The sequence below is a fragment of the Microtus pennsylvanicus genome, chromosome 19 (assembly GCF_037038515.1).
Source record: "Microtus pennsylvanicus isolate mMicPen1 chromosome 19, mMicPen1.hap1, whole genome shotgun sequence".
In the NCBI taxonomy this organism is placed as follows: Eukaryota; Metazoa; Chordata; class Mammalia; order Rodentia; family Cricetidae; genus Microtus; species Microtus pennsylvanicus.
This window is the reverse complement of record NC_134597.1, coordinates 22,397,517-22,411,227: the sequence shown is the minus strand read 5'-3', so window position 1 is coordinate 22,411,227 and position 13,711 is coordinate 22,397,517. Positions and strand designations below refer to the sequence as shown.

Here is a 13,711-nt window from a genome sequence, read left to right as displayed (position 1 = left end):
GCAGCCCTACCGAGGGCCGCCGCACCCGGGCCCCTGAGCCCAGCAGTCCAGGGCTGGAAGGTGCTGGGTGGCCCGGGTGGGGGCCGCGCAGTCTGCCGCTGCAGCCCCGCACCGCTCCAGCCTATCAGGGGCCATTCAGCCACTCGCTCCGACCTGACCAAAATAGCTGCGAACGCCTGCGACTAGCGCGCGGCCCCTCACTTGACGCTCACTCCGACTCACTCGCCCGCTAGCCCTCCCGGGCCGCTCCGAACGTCTAGAGGGGGCGGGGAGGAAGCTGCCGCGGAGGGGGGGGGAGGGGGGAGGGGAGCAAGGAGGAAGGAAGGAAGGAAAAAAAAGGAAGGAGGGAGGGAGGGAAGGAAGAAGCAAGGAAGGCAGGCAGCCCTCCGCGACTCGGGGCTGCGCGGCGCGGGCTGGCGCGCTCTGGAAGGCGCGGCGTTAACCCCTTGAGGGCAGGCGGCGGAGGGGGAGCGGTGTTAAAACATAAGAGCACTGCATCACGCTAATCTTCTCCCCAGAACAGTATGCGTCAGCAGTACATTCACGTTCTGACTGAAGGACAAAAGGATGAGAGAGCAGTCTGCGTGGCTGCCGCCTGCAACACCGCGAGCCCGGCGCGAGGAGAAGACGGTGGGTGCCGAGCGCAGGGGCCCCGTTGCTGTCGCCGCCGCCGCTAGCCAGCAGGGACCATGTTCACGGGCTCCGGAGCGTTTCCCGCAGCCGCGACCCCCACTGCTCACGCCGCTGTCGCCAGAGCTCCGGCCGCTGCAGCAGTTCGCTGGCAGCTCGGCCGCTGAAGACTCCGGGAGCCCCAACGGCGAACTCGCACTCTCCGCACAAAACCGGGGCCGGCGGCGCGCGGGGAGCCCAGCAGTGGCGGGCGGCGGCGGGCGCTTGCGCGCTGCCGGGGGCTGCGGCCGCCGCCGCCGGACCCGCGCCCGCCCCCGGAGTCCCTGAAGGGGCCTGCGGTGCGGGCGCGACCGCGGGCGCTGCGCGCTCCTCCGCTCGCGGACCGGGCCCCGACGCCACGTCCACGCTGCTGCCCCTCCGGGGCTGGACGGATTACCGCTCCTCGCGCCAGCAGACGGCGGGACTGGAGAATTGAACCCAGTTTTTGTCTTTTTAACCCTTTGGAGAAGAGGCGAGGAGAAAGGGGGTGTGTGCCTAGGGAGGGCGAAGGCGCAGCGAACACCTCTTAACTCTCGCAGCTCCGCGAGCTCACGACTGCAATCATCTGCCGCCAGCTCCAGGCGGCCGACGCCGGGAAAGCGGAGTGGAGAGCAGCGCAGCAGCCGGGGAGCGCGGCCTGGGCGGCTTCGGGGCGCCCCCGCACCCCCATCCCCCGCGACAGCTCAGGGAGAGGGCTGGGGGCGCCGGAGACACACTTTGGCGATGAAGCGCCTTCCCCCGCGGCTGGAGCGAGCTGGTGCCAGGGTCCAAGGACAAAGCAGGGAAGCGCTGGTGGCGCCGCTCCTCGGGATCTCGGGGGGGCATGCACCTGCATAGCCCGCCGGGCCTTGGCTCTCCCTGGCGCGCCTCAACTCCGCGGCTTCGCCGGCTCCGGATTTACTAGAAGCCATTTTGTCTCCCCCACCCCTCCCCTCCCCGCTGCCCTCCCTGCCCCCACCAGTTCCCCCTTTGTTAATTAAAACTAAAGTCAGAATGGGAACGATGTACCCAGCTCCCGTGGAGAAAGCTTAAGGACAAGGCGCTAATTCTTTCCTGCTTTCCTTCCGAGGTAGGTGACAGCGAATTGGGTGGGGATGGTTGCAACGTGGGAGAGAAAAGTCTTAGCTTTCTATGGGCTGGCCTTGGGGGTGGGCTGGTGGATGAGGGGCCGCTCTGTAGTTTGGCAGGATTTTTCTAGGCCGATCTGCTCGTCTCTAATCGCCCCCTCCCCACCTCCTTCTCCAGATGGAAAGAGGAGCTCCTAGCTCACTTAAGCCGGGGTAAGGCTGGTTCTCTTTTCCAAGCCAAAATCCCAGGCGATGGTGAATTATGAACGTGCCACACCATGAAGCTCTTGTGGCAGGTAACTGTGCACCACACCTGGAATGCCGTCCTGCTTCCCGTCGTCTACCTCACGGCGCAAGTGTGGATTCTGTGTGCAGCCATCGCTGCTGCCGCTTCAGCCGGGCCCCAGAACTGCCCCTCCGTCTGTTCCTGCAGTAACCAGTTCAGCAAGGTGGTGTGCACCCGCCGGGGCCTCTCTGAGGTCCCGCAGGGTATTCCTTCCAACACCCGGTATCTCAACCTCATGGAAAACAACATCCAAATGATTCAGGCCGACACCTTCAGGCACCTCCACCACCTGGAGGTCCTGCAGCTGGGCAGGAACTCCATCAGGCAAATAGAGGTGGGGGCCTTCAATGGCCTCGCCAGCCTCAACACCCTGGAACTGTTTGACAACTGGCTGACTGTCATCCCCAGTGGGGCCTTTGAGTACCTGTCAAAGCTGCGGGAGCTCTGGCTTCGCAACAACCCCATTGAAAGCATCCCCTCTTATGCCTTCAACCGGGTGCCCTCCCTCATGCGTCTGGACTTGGGGGAGCTCAAGAAGCTGGAGTATATCTCCGAGGGAGCTTTTGAGGGACTGTTCAATCTCAAGTACCTGAACTTGGGCATGTGCAACATTAAGGATATGCCCAATCTTACACCCCTAGTGGGGCTAGAGGAGCTTGAGATGTCAGGGAACCACTTTCCTGAGATCAGGCCAGGGTCCTTCCATGGCCTTAGCTCCCTCAAGAAACTGTGGGTGATGAACTCACAAGTCAGCTTGATTGAGAGGAATGCTTTTGATGGGCTGGCTTCCCTTGTGGAACTCAACCTGGCCCACAATAACCTTTCATCTTTGCCCCATGACCTCTTCACTCCCCTGAGATACCTAGTGGAGTTGCACCTACACCACAATCCTTGGAACTGTGATTGTGATATCCTGTGGCTGGCTTGGTGGCTTCGGGAGTACATTCCCACCAATTCCACCTGCTGTGGCCGCTGTCATGCTCCCATGCACATGCGAGGCCGTTACCTGGTGGAGGTGGACCAGGCGGCCTTCCAGTGCTCTGCTCCCTTCATCATGGATGCACCCCGGGACCTCAATATCTCTGAGGATCGGATGGCAGAACTTAAGTGCCGGACTCCCCCTATGTCCTCTGTGAAGTGGTTGCTGCCCAATGGAACAGTGCTCAGCCACGCCTCCCGACACCCACGGATCTCTGTCCTTAATGATGGCACCTTGAACTTTTCTCGTGTGCTGCTCATAGACACTGGAGTATACACATGCATGGTGACCAATGTGGCAGGCAACTCCAATGCCTCGGCCTACCTCAATGTGAGCTCGGCCGAGCTCAACACCCCCAACTTCAGCTTCTTCACCACAGTAACAGTGGAGACCACAGAGATCTCACCTGAGGACATAACACGAAAGTACAAGCCTGTTCCCACCACATCCACTGGTTACCAGCCGGCATATACCACCTCTACCACGGTGCTCATTCAGACCACCCGTGTGCCCAAGCAGGTGCCAGTACCCTCAACAGACACCACCGACAAGATGCAGACCAGCCTGGATGAAGTCATGAAGACCACCAAGATCATCATTGGCTGCTTTGTGGCCGTGACACTCCTAGCTGCTGCCATGTTGATTGTCTTCTATAAACTTCGCAAGCGGCACCAGCAGCGGAGTACAGTCACAGCTGCCAGGACAGTAGAGATTATCCAGGTGGATGAAGACATCCCAGCAGCAGCGTCTGCAGCAGCAACAGCAGCGCCATCCGGTGTATCAGGTGAGGGGGCAGTAGTGTTGCCCACAATACATGACCATATTAACTACAACACCTACAAACCAGCACACGGGGCCCACTGGACAGAAAACAGCCTGGGGAACTCTCTGCACCCCACAGTCACCACTATCTCTGAACCTTATATAATTCAGACCCATACCAAGGACAAGGTACAGGAAACTCAAATATGACTCCCCTCCCTCAAAAAACTTATAAAATGCAATAGAATGCACAAAAAAGAGCAACTTTTGTACAGAGTGGGGAGAGACTTTTTCTTGTATATGCTTATATATTAAATCTATGGGCTGGTTAAAGATTATATTAAAATTTAAAAACAAAAAAAATTAAAACACAACTATTTTCTAACTTGTAAGTTCTATTTAAAGGGGGAGGGAAGGGAATCTTGGCAATGTTGTGGGTAGGAGCCTCAAGTCAACTGGTGTAAGGTGGAAACTGCTCAGACAAAACAAGCTACAACAACCAGCACCCCTAGAGAGGCAGGGTGTGGACTGCTGGGGGTAGGAATGATAGATCGCACCTGTCATTTTTTAGAAGATGCTTCACATGATATAGGAATACAATTTCTACAGACATCTTTCTTAAGCTGAGAGCTGTCTTTACAGATCTATCTTATAAAAATAATTTAAAAAAGCATCACAAATTTGTACTCTGCCAAAATGTTGAGAGGCAATAATTTTTTTTCATAGGCAAAGGGGACGATAGATCTGTAAATATATTTTAAGTAGGAAAACCACCAACATTCAAATGAATCCTTAAAGGGGTTGTTTCTTTGACCATGAGCACAAGTCCTCTGGGTTTGTGCCCTAAGACTTGCATGTATCTCCCCCGACAATGCTTCAGGACAGCTTAGAAGAAAGGGAGCTGGCGTAGCTCTCAGTGGAATGCTTTCACACTGCACCAGATTCCTGCAGTTGGGCATAACCCACTCTGCAAGGCATGTGTCTATTCAGGGTTTCCCGGGAGGAGGTGGCCAGAAGGGGGTGCGGCACTGGGGAAGGAGGGAGGCAGAAAAGCAGAGGGGATGATTCACAGGAGGCCATAAATTAGCATTGTAGCATTGTGCCGAGTCCACCTGTTGTTCCGGGTATCTGACAAATGATTGTAGACAACGATGACATTTTATGATTTTTCAGAAAAGATCTTGTTTGTTTAAAGGTGGAGAAAGAGGAGAGGCTGGGAGTGGGGGAACTTAGGGGAGTGGAAGCTTTTCTCATGCTTGGGATTTGGTGACTATTCTAAATGCTGATTCATTAGGGATTATTACAGCTGATGCCAACTGGTTGTGGTGATGGAGTGGGGGCAGAACATGAGTAGCGAGGAAAAAAGGAGAGCTAAAAAGGGCACAGGCTCAAGTTAAAGAAGCCTTTGCCAACCAGGATGTTCGGGGGGGGGGGGATGTGAAACCCAGTTACAACAAAAGTGACAAGCAGGCTCACACAACTGAGTTCTGCATGGAGTCCTGTTGAATGGGGCACCATGGAGGGAAGCTTCCCTCCCCTAGGCCTACCTCCAGTAGAGCTATAAGCAGGGGGCAAGATCTGTTATTCTGGTCAATTTAATGATGTAACTTTCAGTTATTATTTTAGCTTTAAGAGGAAATAAAGGGTTCAGATTTGAAGGGGGTGGTATGGGTGGGGGGAATGCCAACAAAAGAACACTGATTGTAATGTGAGAAAAGTGTATTTTTGTATTTTAATAAATATTGTTCAATTTTTAATTCAATGTCCCCAAAGGGTTAAATTGAATAAGAAGACCCTGAACCTATACAGTCTTATAAGTATTGGCCAAGTCATTTATATTTAAATAAAGGGGGTGGGGGGGAGGGAAGAGGCACGATGTGGGGAGGGAGACAATGTTAATTTTTTTTAAAGTGTGGGAAAATGCTAAAAGCTGTCAACCACATTTCTTTAGTTTAAATAAATGCACCCCGACTCCAGTGCATCTTCCATGAGCTAAGTGTGTTAGTCCCTGGCTTTGTTGGGGATATAACCAAATTCCCCACGCCCTGGAAAAGCAGGGGAAATGGGTCAGCCTCAGCTCCTGGGACCTGGCCAGAAGTGAACTGCCACCTCAGCAGAACCTGATGGTCAGGCAGTACCAGCTCAACCCAAGGACCCTGGGAGGCTTGGATGTAAGAGGGCTGCAGTAATGTAGTTTGGCTGCAAATTCCCATAGGCAGTGCTGTTTCCCCAGGGCCGAATAGTCAGATGTGTGTTGAAGGAGGTGGGGGTCTGGCTCTGAGGTTCACAGAACGATGACTTCCAGGGAGGCTCCATGAACAAGGACCCTCGTCAGCACATTTACACTAATGCAGACGATGAGGACTGAGTGGGTGTGATCTATCTGGCACTACGGAGGGAAGGAAGCAGGTAGCACTTTGCAGCAGTTGCAAAGAAATCGTCCTAGGTATACAGATCATTTCTGGCCATCAGTGCCTAAGATAAGCTGGTACGCACTTACATGCAGGCAACAACGATTGGTTCTCTCTGTCCTTTTAGCACTCTGCCTCTAATAAAAAAAGAAAACTGCAGCAGAGCAAAGGGTGGGACTTGGCTATGATCAGATGAGAATTTAAGAAATGGCTCTGTCCCCTAGTGCTACACAACACAACTTGGGCTGTTGGGAACAGCTTCCCAGGTACACACTCTGAGGCAAGTGACAACAAAGTTGCTGCCTCAGCACCACAAGGTGGGGTGCTGATTTCCTAACATCCCCATCTTTTTGTGACAGCTGTCTGGGAAGTCAGAAATTCTGCAGTAACTGAAATGACAAAGGTCTGAGGACAGAGGCGGAGGAAGAATCCTAAGGAGGAATGCCTTTGTTCTCCCATGAGCATATTCCAGTCTGAGAACCCGAGGGAGAACTGCTTCCTAGAAGGAAACTGAGCGATGGGGGTGGGAGTATAAGAAGGGGGACCCTAGGCAAAAGTATCCTGGGCATGTCAGGGACAGCTCTTTCCCCAGTGGGCCTATCCTCTGGCCTGGCACTCTTCCGCAGTTAGGCGCTTGGGACAGTTTTTCGGAAGAGCCTCAGGAGCACTGAAGTGAGGCTCCAAGGCTGTGTTAGTGAGTCATTCTCAAGCCTGGCTGGCCAAGCTGTAAGGCTGGTTACCTGGGAATGGAACGTGGGTTGGTAGCTCTTCAGGGGTAGTTATAGCAACACATTAGAGCAAAGACTGGCTAGTATGGAATTACAGACTTTTCATTACAGAATTTTTAAGGCCATGAAAATTACTTAGTCTAATTTTAAAAAATATTTTCTGGTCAAGGAAACTGAGCTCCACAGAAATGAAAAGACATACCCAAGGTCATACTGAATGTGGGAGAGGTGGGACTAAAGCCCGGGTCTCCTGACTCTGAAGCCAAATGTGTTTTCTCATTGAGGCTCTTATTGGCTAGCAAGAATGTGTTTCTTTCCATGCTAATATGCAGCTAAAATGGGACTTCCTACAGATACTTCTGTGTTCTCTTCTTCCATAAAGAGCTGTTCTCTTTCCACCGCACCCAGCTCTGCTACTCTGTAAGGCCTGACCACAACTGACAATGGGAGCTCCATGTGTCATAGCGCTGGATTCTGCACATACAGCTCTGGAGTACTAGACCCAGTGGCAGACAGAAACTGCAGAACCCCACAAAGGGTGGCAGCCACAGAAAGATGAAAGTAGGTATGCTGGTGTGTTCCCAGTGAGAAATTTGCCTTCCTCCCAACCATGGACTGGGGAGCGTGGCAATGTAGACGACTGACAAAGTCTTAAAGTTCCTATTAGAGAAAACCTCTACAGGAGTGGTCTGCTTATATGGCTCAACAATGATAAGCCTGGGATGGAAGAACAGGACCTTAGTTCCTCGTCCTCTGCTACCTACCTATCTAGTTTTAGCTCATTTAAAATGTTCATATCTGTTTAGTGGGGTGCGGGGACATGTGTGACTGTCAGAGGACTATATGTGATCTGAGGCTAGAACTAAGGCCGTTAGGCTTGGTAATGAGTGCCTTTACCTGCTGAGCCATCTTGCTAGCTCACTAGCCTTAGTTTAAATGTCGCACTGTAGTTACCATTTCTATAATCTATAGTCTTCTCATCATACTGGTGTAATAATGCTGTACCATATTATCAGTGCAGGTAGGCAGGCTAGTCTCTAAGGCTTACAGATACTAGTTTATCGTGGCTATAGAACACATATCGAGGCCAGCAACTTAACTTCCTGGGTAGACCAACGTGAAAAGCCCTCCTGAAAGACAATTCCTATGGTTTGCAGGCAGGAGGCTCAGAATCAATAGTCTCTGGCTTCCTGCACTGGCCGGTGACTATGAACAGCAAGAGGGTTAGGTAGGTCCTTCTTATACCGGGCTTCTATCTCAGGAGGGTAGGGTTTAAAATTTAGGGTCTACCATTTCAGTGCACTAAAGCAGTAAAGGCTTAAAATTAGAGGAGAGAAAGGAGAGAGAACACTTATATATCTAAACATATGTCTGGTTTTATCTCCTCTGCTGGCACTCAGCACACCATGCCTCCGCCTAATGCAGGCACTGTTCACGCCATTTCTAAACTCTGCCTTAGCTAAACTGCAAGGCAGTTTGGCTCCTTTGGTCTCCATCCACTTAGAAAGCACCCTTTCGTTTGCAGGGGAAAGAATGGCTTAGCTACTGAGCTGTTTCCATCTTTGCTTTAAATTAAAATAAGTAAACTACATCTTGAGCAGGTTTAAGGAATTTAAAAAGTAGGTCATTATCATTGTTGCCCCTCCCAGGGTCCCCTCATACACATGAGGGGTGGTTAGGGAACATGATGTTTGCAAAATAGATTCTGGAGCCAGTATCCTTGTTTGAATTCTTGCTCCATACTTCCTAGCTCTAACTTAGGCAAGTACTTAGTGTCTTCATCTTACAGCTGAAGACAGTATTAATTAGTATGTACTTCACTACTTCATAGGCTGTTGTACACATTGAAAATTGTATATCTCACACTTAGCGTGGTGGCTGACATTGTATAGTAGGTTATATATATATATGTATATATATATATATATAAAACAGTTATTTGATGATATAAGTATACAGACCAAGAGACCAGTGCCCACCATCTCCCCTATCCTTCAACCTTACATATACTCTCACTATTCCAGAGAGAAAAAATTGTTATCTAGAAGTTGGAGGCAATGCCACTTACAAGCCCAAATATGCTGGAAAATATGGTTGTACTTTATTTCCCAGGAAAACTCTGTCTTGTGTTCTGTACCTAAAGTAACTCTGTAGCTGGCCCACACACTATCTTAGTCCAGAAATGGATTACATTTTTTGTAAAGGCACTTCTACTGATAGTGATGTTAAAGACTGGGGGCTGGAATTGGATGTTTCTACCTAGAAGGTTTTGGTCTTTAACAAGATGGCGAGCTTCCTAGTCTCTTCATCTATCTGTGGTTCTCAATGAGGCGTGGGGGCGCAAATGAACCAATATTATCCAGGTCAGTGATAAAAAAATACTTCCTTACTATGAAGGCCTTACCTTACCAGGCCTGGAGGTGGGAAGGGGAGGTAGCGAGATGGAGAAGGCTCTTGGCACAGAGAGAGCTACTGGGGCTCTTACAGAAAGTGGGCTAGCACCATGATTTTAACAAGCGAGAGAAAAATGAAGCTACATAGAAGAGACAGAGGCAAGTGTCTGCATGCAGTTATTTAGTAAGCAAGATGCTGGCTGTACCCTGGATGGCAGAGGACTGCTATTGCGACACTGCTATTGTGACATGGAACAGAGGAGATGAAAAGCAGGGAGATCAGCTTTCCAAGCTAAAAAACAATGCATTTTGCTTTCCTAATGAGAAGCTAGAGTTAGACTTAAGGATGATCATAGGTTTCATTCACTGGTACATGCCAACTTTGCTGCCAGAACTTGGGCCAAACCACACCTACCTACAACAGTCCTGTTGCCTCTCTTGCAGGCTGTCCACCGTTGGCGAAAGCAAGCCAGTCTTCAGGTGGTACCCTGAAATGGACTCTGGCAGCTCTCTTGGGTCTGCCATGAACTTGCGTCCTCATTTTTAGTAGGTATACAGCTCACTATTTACCCTCAAAGGAAGGATCTATAGAAATTTTGATGAATTCAGTGCTTACGAATACTTGTAGTGAGTCACAGAGTAGGCCTAGACCTGTGTGGAGATGTTAGAGAAGCCGTCTTGTCAAAACAAGTCAGCACTTGAGAAAGCAGCACATCTCAGAGGCTTTGGAACCTGTATCTGGGGAGCAGTGAGTTGAGAGGCCACTCTAGCACCCGGTGTCAGGGCTGTTGGACCACAGTGAGACTCAGCCTTTCAAGCTCACTCATTCTGTGTATCCAGTTACAGAACTCACTAATGACCAATGGTCACATAAATTATAAAACAGCAACAGAGGAGCCCTTGACACGTTTATTTCTTTAGTATCCACCTACCTTCTGATATACCCACTCATAAAGACACCCTTCAATTATCATACCAGGTTTTCTTTCATAATCTCCATTTGAGTCTACTCATCTCTATGATAGGGCCTAAGAAATTCCAAATGATCTTTCCATTTAGGAGTGACGGCTCTTTCTTACCTCTAGTGGTTTGCACGCTATCGCCTCTCCAACGTTATCTCTTACAGTTCCTTTAAGGTCTCAACTCTGGTTTTCCCTGTCTCCGAGCTGGTGGTATTTTAGTCATTAGTTAAGTCACTCTACCTGCTCAGTGAGTCAGCAGGCAGAGGGAGAAAGGCTTCACAAGCTGTTCCTTGGGCAAAGTTTGCTTTTCTGGCCTCAGGCTATTTCTTCCCAGTCTTCAAGGTCTGCATTTCTTCCTTTATCTACCCACTCATTTGGGTTCATTAAAATCATTCAGACAGTTGCTCCAACTCAAGGACCCCCCCCCCATAGGTAAACTGAATGAGTTATAGACAGTTCTCAACATAGGCAGTTTCAGCCAGGAACCAAGTGCCAGCTGTTGGTCCTAACTAGAGGAATGTTCAGTGCATCTGAGAGCTGAGGTCTCAGGCACCCGCAGCCTGTTCCTGCAGCCTGGCAGCCACAGTGGCTACAAGTGATAATCTATTACCATTCCAAGAAGACTTAATTTCTGGACTTAAAGGAAGTCGGATAATACTTTATCCTATTAGTGTCTGCCTGTGTGAACTGACAATGGCTTCCTTCTGACATGACAGCACATTCTTCCAATTCATCTCTTTAAGGTCAGGGAGAGGGAAGTCTGGAGAATGAAAGGAAGGAGGAAAAGAAAAACACAAGGAAGAGACTGCCAGAGGAACCAGGGAAAGGAAGACCTACCTTTTTTTTCCTATTAAAAAAAGGATATGGCACCCAGATGACGGCTGATTACCCCAAAGCACATCTACATCTGGTGTGTGCACGTCAGATTGGTTCGAAGCTACAGAGAAAAATGACTATAACAAGATGAGAGTGTTGTCCTGTTACAAGTTCTTCATACTTAAGCTCACGGTGTCAGCCGTAGAGCTTTCCCTTCTTTCAATCTCTCTTCCTGGGTAGAATCATGTCATCTTTACATCATAGGGTTTTTAATCAAGGCGACAATGGGCACTGTGGCAGAGTGTGGGCTTTTCTAAGGCTAGGGATAAGTTCACAGTCAAGAGTGCCCTCCTAACTCAATCAAGAATTTTATTGAACTACCCCAGTTTATTTATGAAGACGGTGAAACCCAATGAGATGTGATTTGCTAGTATCATGCAGACCGGACCCTGGCAGGGCCACCATAACATTCGACTCCAGGGGGTGCCATGCATGGCAATGGCATGGTAACTGGCGACACCCGGAGTTTGCAATTCTGTACAGTCTCTAATAGTTATTTTGCAGGGGGAGAAGGAAGAACTTTCCCACCAGTTCTCTAACTTGTGCTTAATGCTGGAACCCAGGAGTTCAAACAGTTAAGAGTTGAGCAATAGGCAACTTCTTTCTTTTCAGCTGTTAAGTATTGCAGGGCACATGGGTTTAGTGGCAGTACAAAATAGATAATCAAAAGGGACCTTTGTTATATAAGAGGTTTTTCCTTCTCTAAATTGGTGGAGGGCAGTAAGACAACACCTGCCTCTGTATAGGGAAGGCTAAATCATTTTTGCTTGTTAGCCCAGCCTTTAATGGCTGAGCTATCTCTCCAGCCCTGGAAGGCTAAATCCTATTAGAGGTTTGCCAAGATCATGAACCCATAGGAGAAGCAGCACAGTCTAGAGTCCTGCTTCCACCTTCCTGGCTTTCCTGTTTTGTTTGTTTTTTTCCGAGACAGGGTTTCTCTGTGGCTTTGGAGCCTGTCCTAGAACTAGCTCTGTAGACCAGGCTGGCCTCGAACTCACAGAGATCGTCCTGCCTCTGCCTCCTGAGTGCTGGGATTAAAGGCGTGCGCCACCATCGCCCGGCCTTTCCCTGGGGTTTTACGGCAATGAGGCCCTCAGAGGGAATGCTCATGCTGACTTGGGGGGACTTACTATGAACCATGAGGCAAATAATCCTTTCTTGGGAAACAAAGTGGCCCTAGCTACAATTTTATCACATATGTTTAATCACAGTGTGCTGCTTTCAGGGTGATTTCTCATGAAGTCTCTGTATTCTAAAAGAACAGACACTTTCAGCCAAGGCTGTCTCTTGACCAAGTTAATTTAGCAGACATTTGCTGTCTTGGATGGGGTGGAGATACTTTACACTTCAAAGCTGAGAAGAGAGGGGAGGTGGGGAAGAGAAAGAGGAGGGCGGGGGCTTCAAGCAAATGAGTTTCCATCTATTAAGGAGTAGTAATTTCTGCTAGTTCCCCTAGAGACCGGTCCCCTTCAATAATGGCCTGACTCTAATGATTCCCACTCTTAAGCAACAGCCTGTGTTATGCTGGTGTTGAGATGAACTGTGCCAGAGAATTCCCTTTTTCTCAGAGGAGCTGCTATCATTATGGAGGAGAGATTAGCCAGCAAGGAGGATGTGTTCTCAGTACTGAGCTAGGAAGACAAGCAAAGAGAATGTTGATACAGAAGACTCGGACCAAAAAAAGATGGTGATAAGCAAAAAGAATTCCGTGCGATGGTCAGCCCAGTGGACCAGGGGAGATGGCCAGTGAAAGCCTATGGACTTCCTGACAAGCTGATGAATCTCATGGGAAAGAAACACCAGCTGGTTGGCTAAGAGGTATAGGAAGCTTTTTGGGTGTGTTCTAAATGCAGGCCTAATACATAAAAACTGAGAGTACTAAAGTTATGAAGTGGGAATAAGGTTTTGATTGTTTTTTTCTGGAAAGAAGGGGAATTGTTTTCAAGATCCCAAACCAGTCATTCCCAGGGCAGACGCACAACTCCGAGGTTAGGGTTACAGCTGTCACTGAGGCTGTAGAGACAGCGAAGGTGCGTGAGTTCATCTCTATTTTAACAGACTGCAGTCTGGGGAAGCTAATGATGTGGCGCTAGCTACTGTGGAAACCACTGCCAGCCAGTCTTGACTGGGGGAGTAGGGAGTCCCCTTATTTTGCCCCTGTTGGCTTTCCTGTGATGGAGACGGACTGCTTCCAGAGGCTGCTTTGCCAGATGTGTCAGCAGGCAGCCTGGCCAGAGAGCCTGCAGTGCAGACAGATGCCCTGGGCTGTATTCAGGATGGCAAGACCCTTTATGGTACTGCGGCTCAGCTCTGGGGTAGTGCCAGAGCGGCAGGGTAATTGTCCTCAGCCAGATCCATTCCCCCCAAACCTCTTCAAATATGTGGGCCATGGAGGGAGGCAAATTTAATTAAATTACTGTGTCATGGACTGCCCTTCCTCGGCAAGGGCTAAAAATGGGCTCATGCTGACATGCAAACCCATCTGTGTACCGAGAGCATGTGTATCTTCGTGCTGAGCTGTCAGCAGCTGGAAGGGGCTGGCAGTGCCTAGGGCTGGACAGTTACCTGGCCTTTGCTA

The 13,711-nt window shown here is 49.8% G+C and overlaps 2 protein-coding genes across 2 annotated transcripts in view; one reads left to right on the top strand and one right to left on the bottom strand.

The window, feature by feature from the left end:
- Positions 1–13,711, bottom strand: part of Snd1 (staphylococcal nuclease and tudor domain containing 1) — a 391,403-nt gene that overhangs the window by 54,459 nt on the left and 323,233 nt on the right. The gene's annotated exons all lie outside the window — the stretch shown is intronic.
- Positions 1,106–4,137, top strand: Lrrc4 (leucine rich repeat containing 4). The gene is made up of 2 exons (XM_075953760.1): positions 1,106–1,738; positions 1,915–4,137. The coding sequence occupies exon 2, from the start codon at positions 2,015–2,017 to the stop codon at positions 3,971–3,973; it is 1,959 nt and encodes a 652-aa protein (XP_075809875.1). The 5' UTR covers positions 1,106–1,738; positions 1,915–2,014; the 3' UTR covers positions 3,974–4,137.

What these genes read in the sequence shown, in the direction of transcription:
- Lrrc4 (XM_075953760.1), top strand. Translation starts at nt 2,015, where the DNA reads ATGAAGCTCTTGTGGCAGGTAACTGTGCACCACACCTGGAATGCCGTC.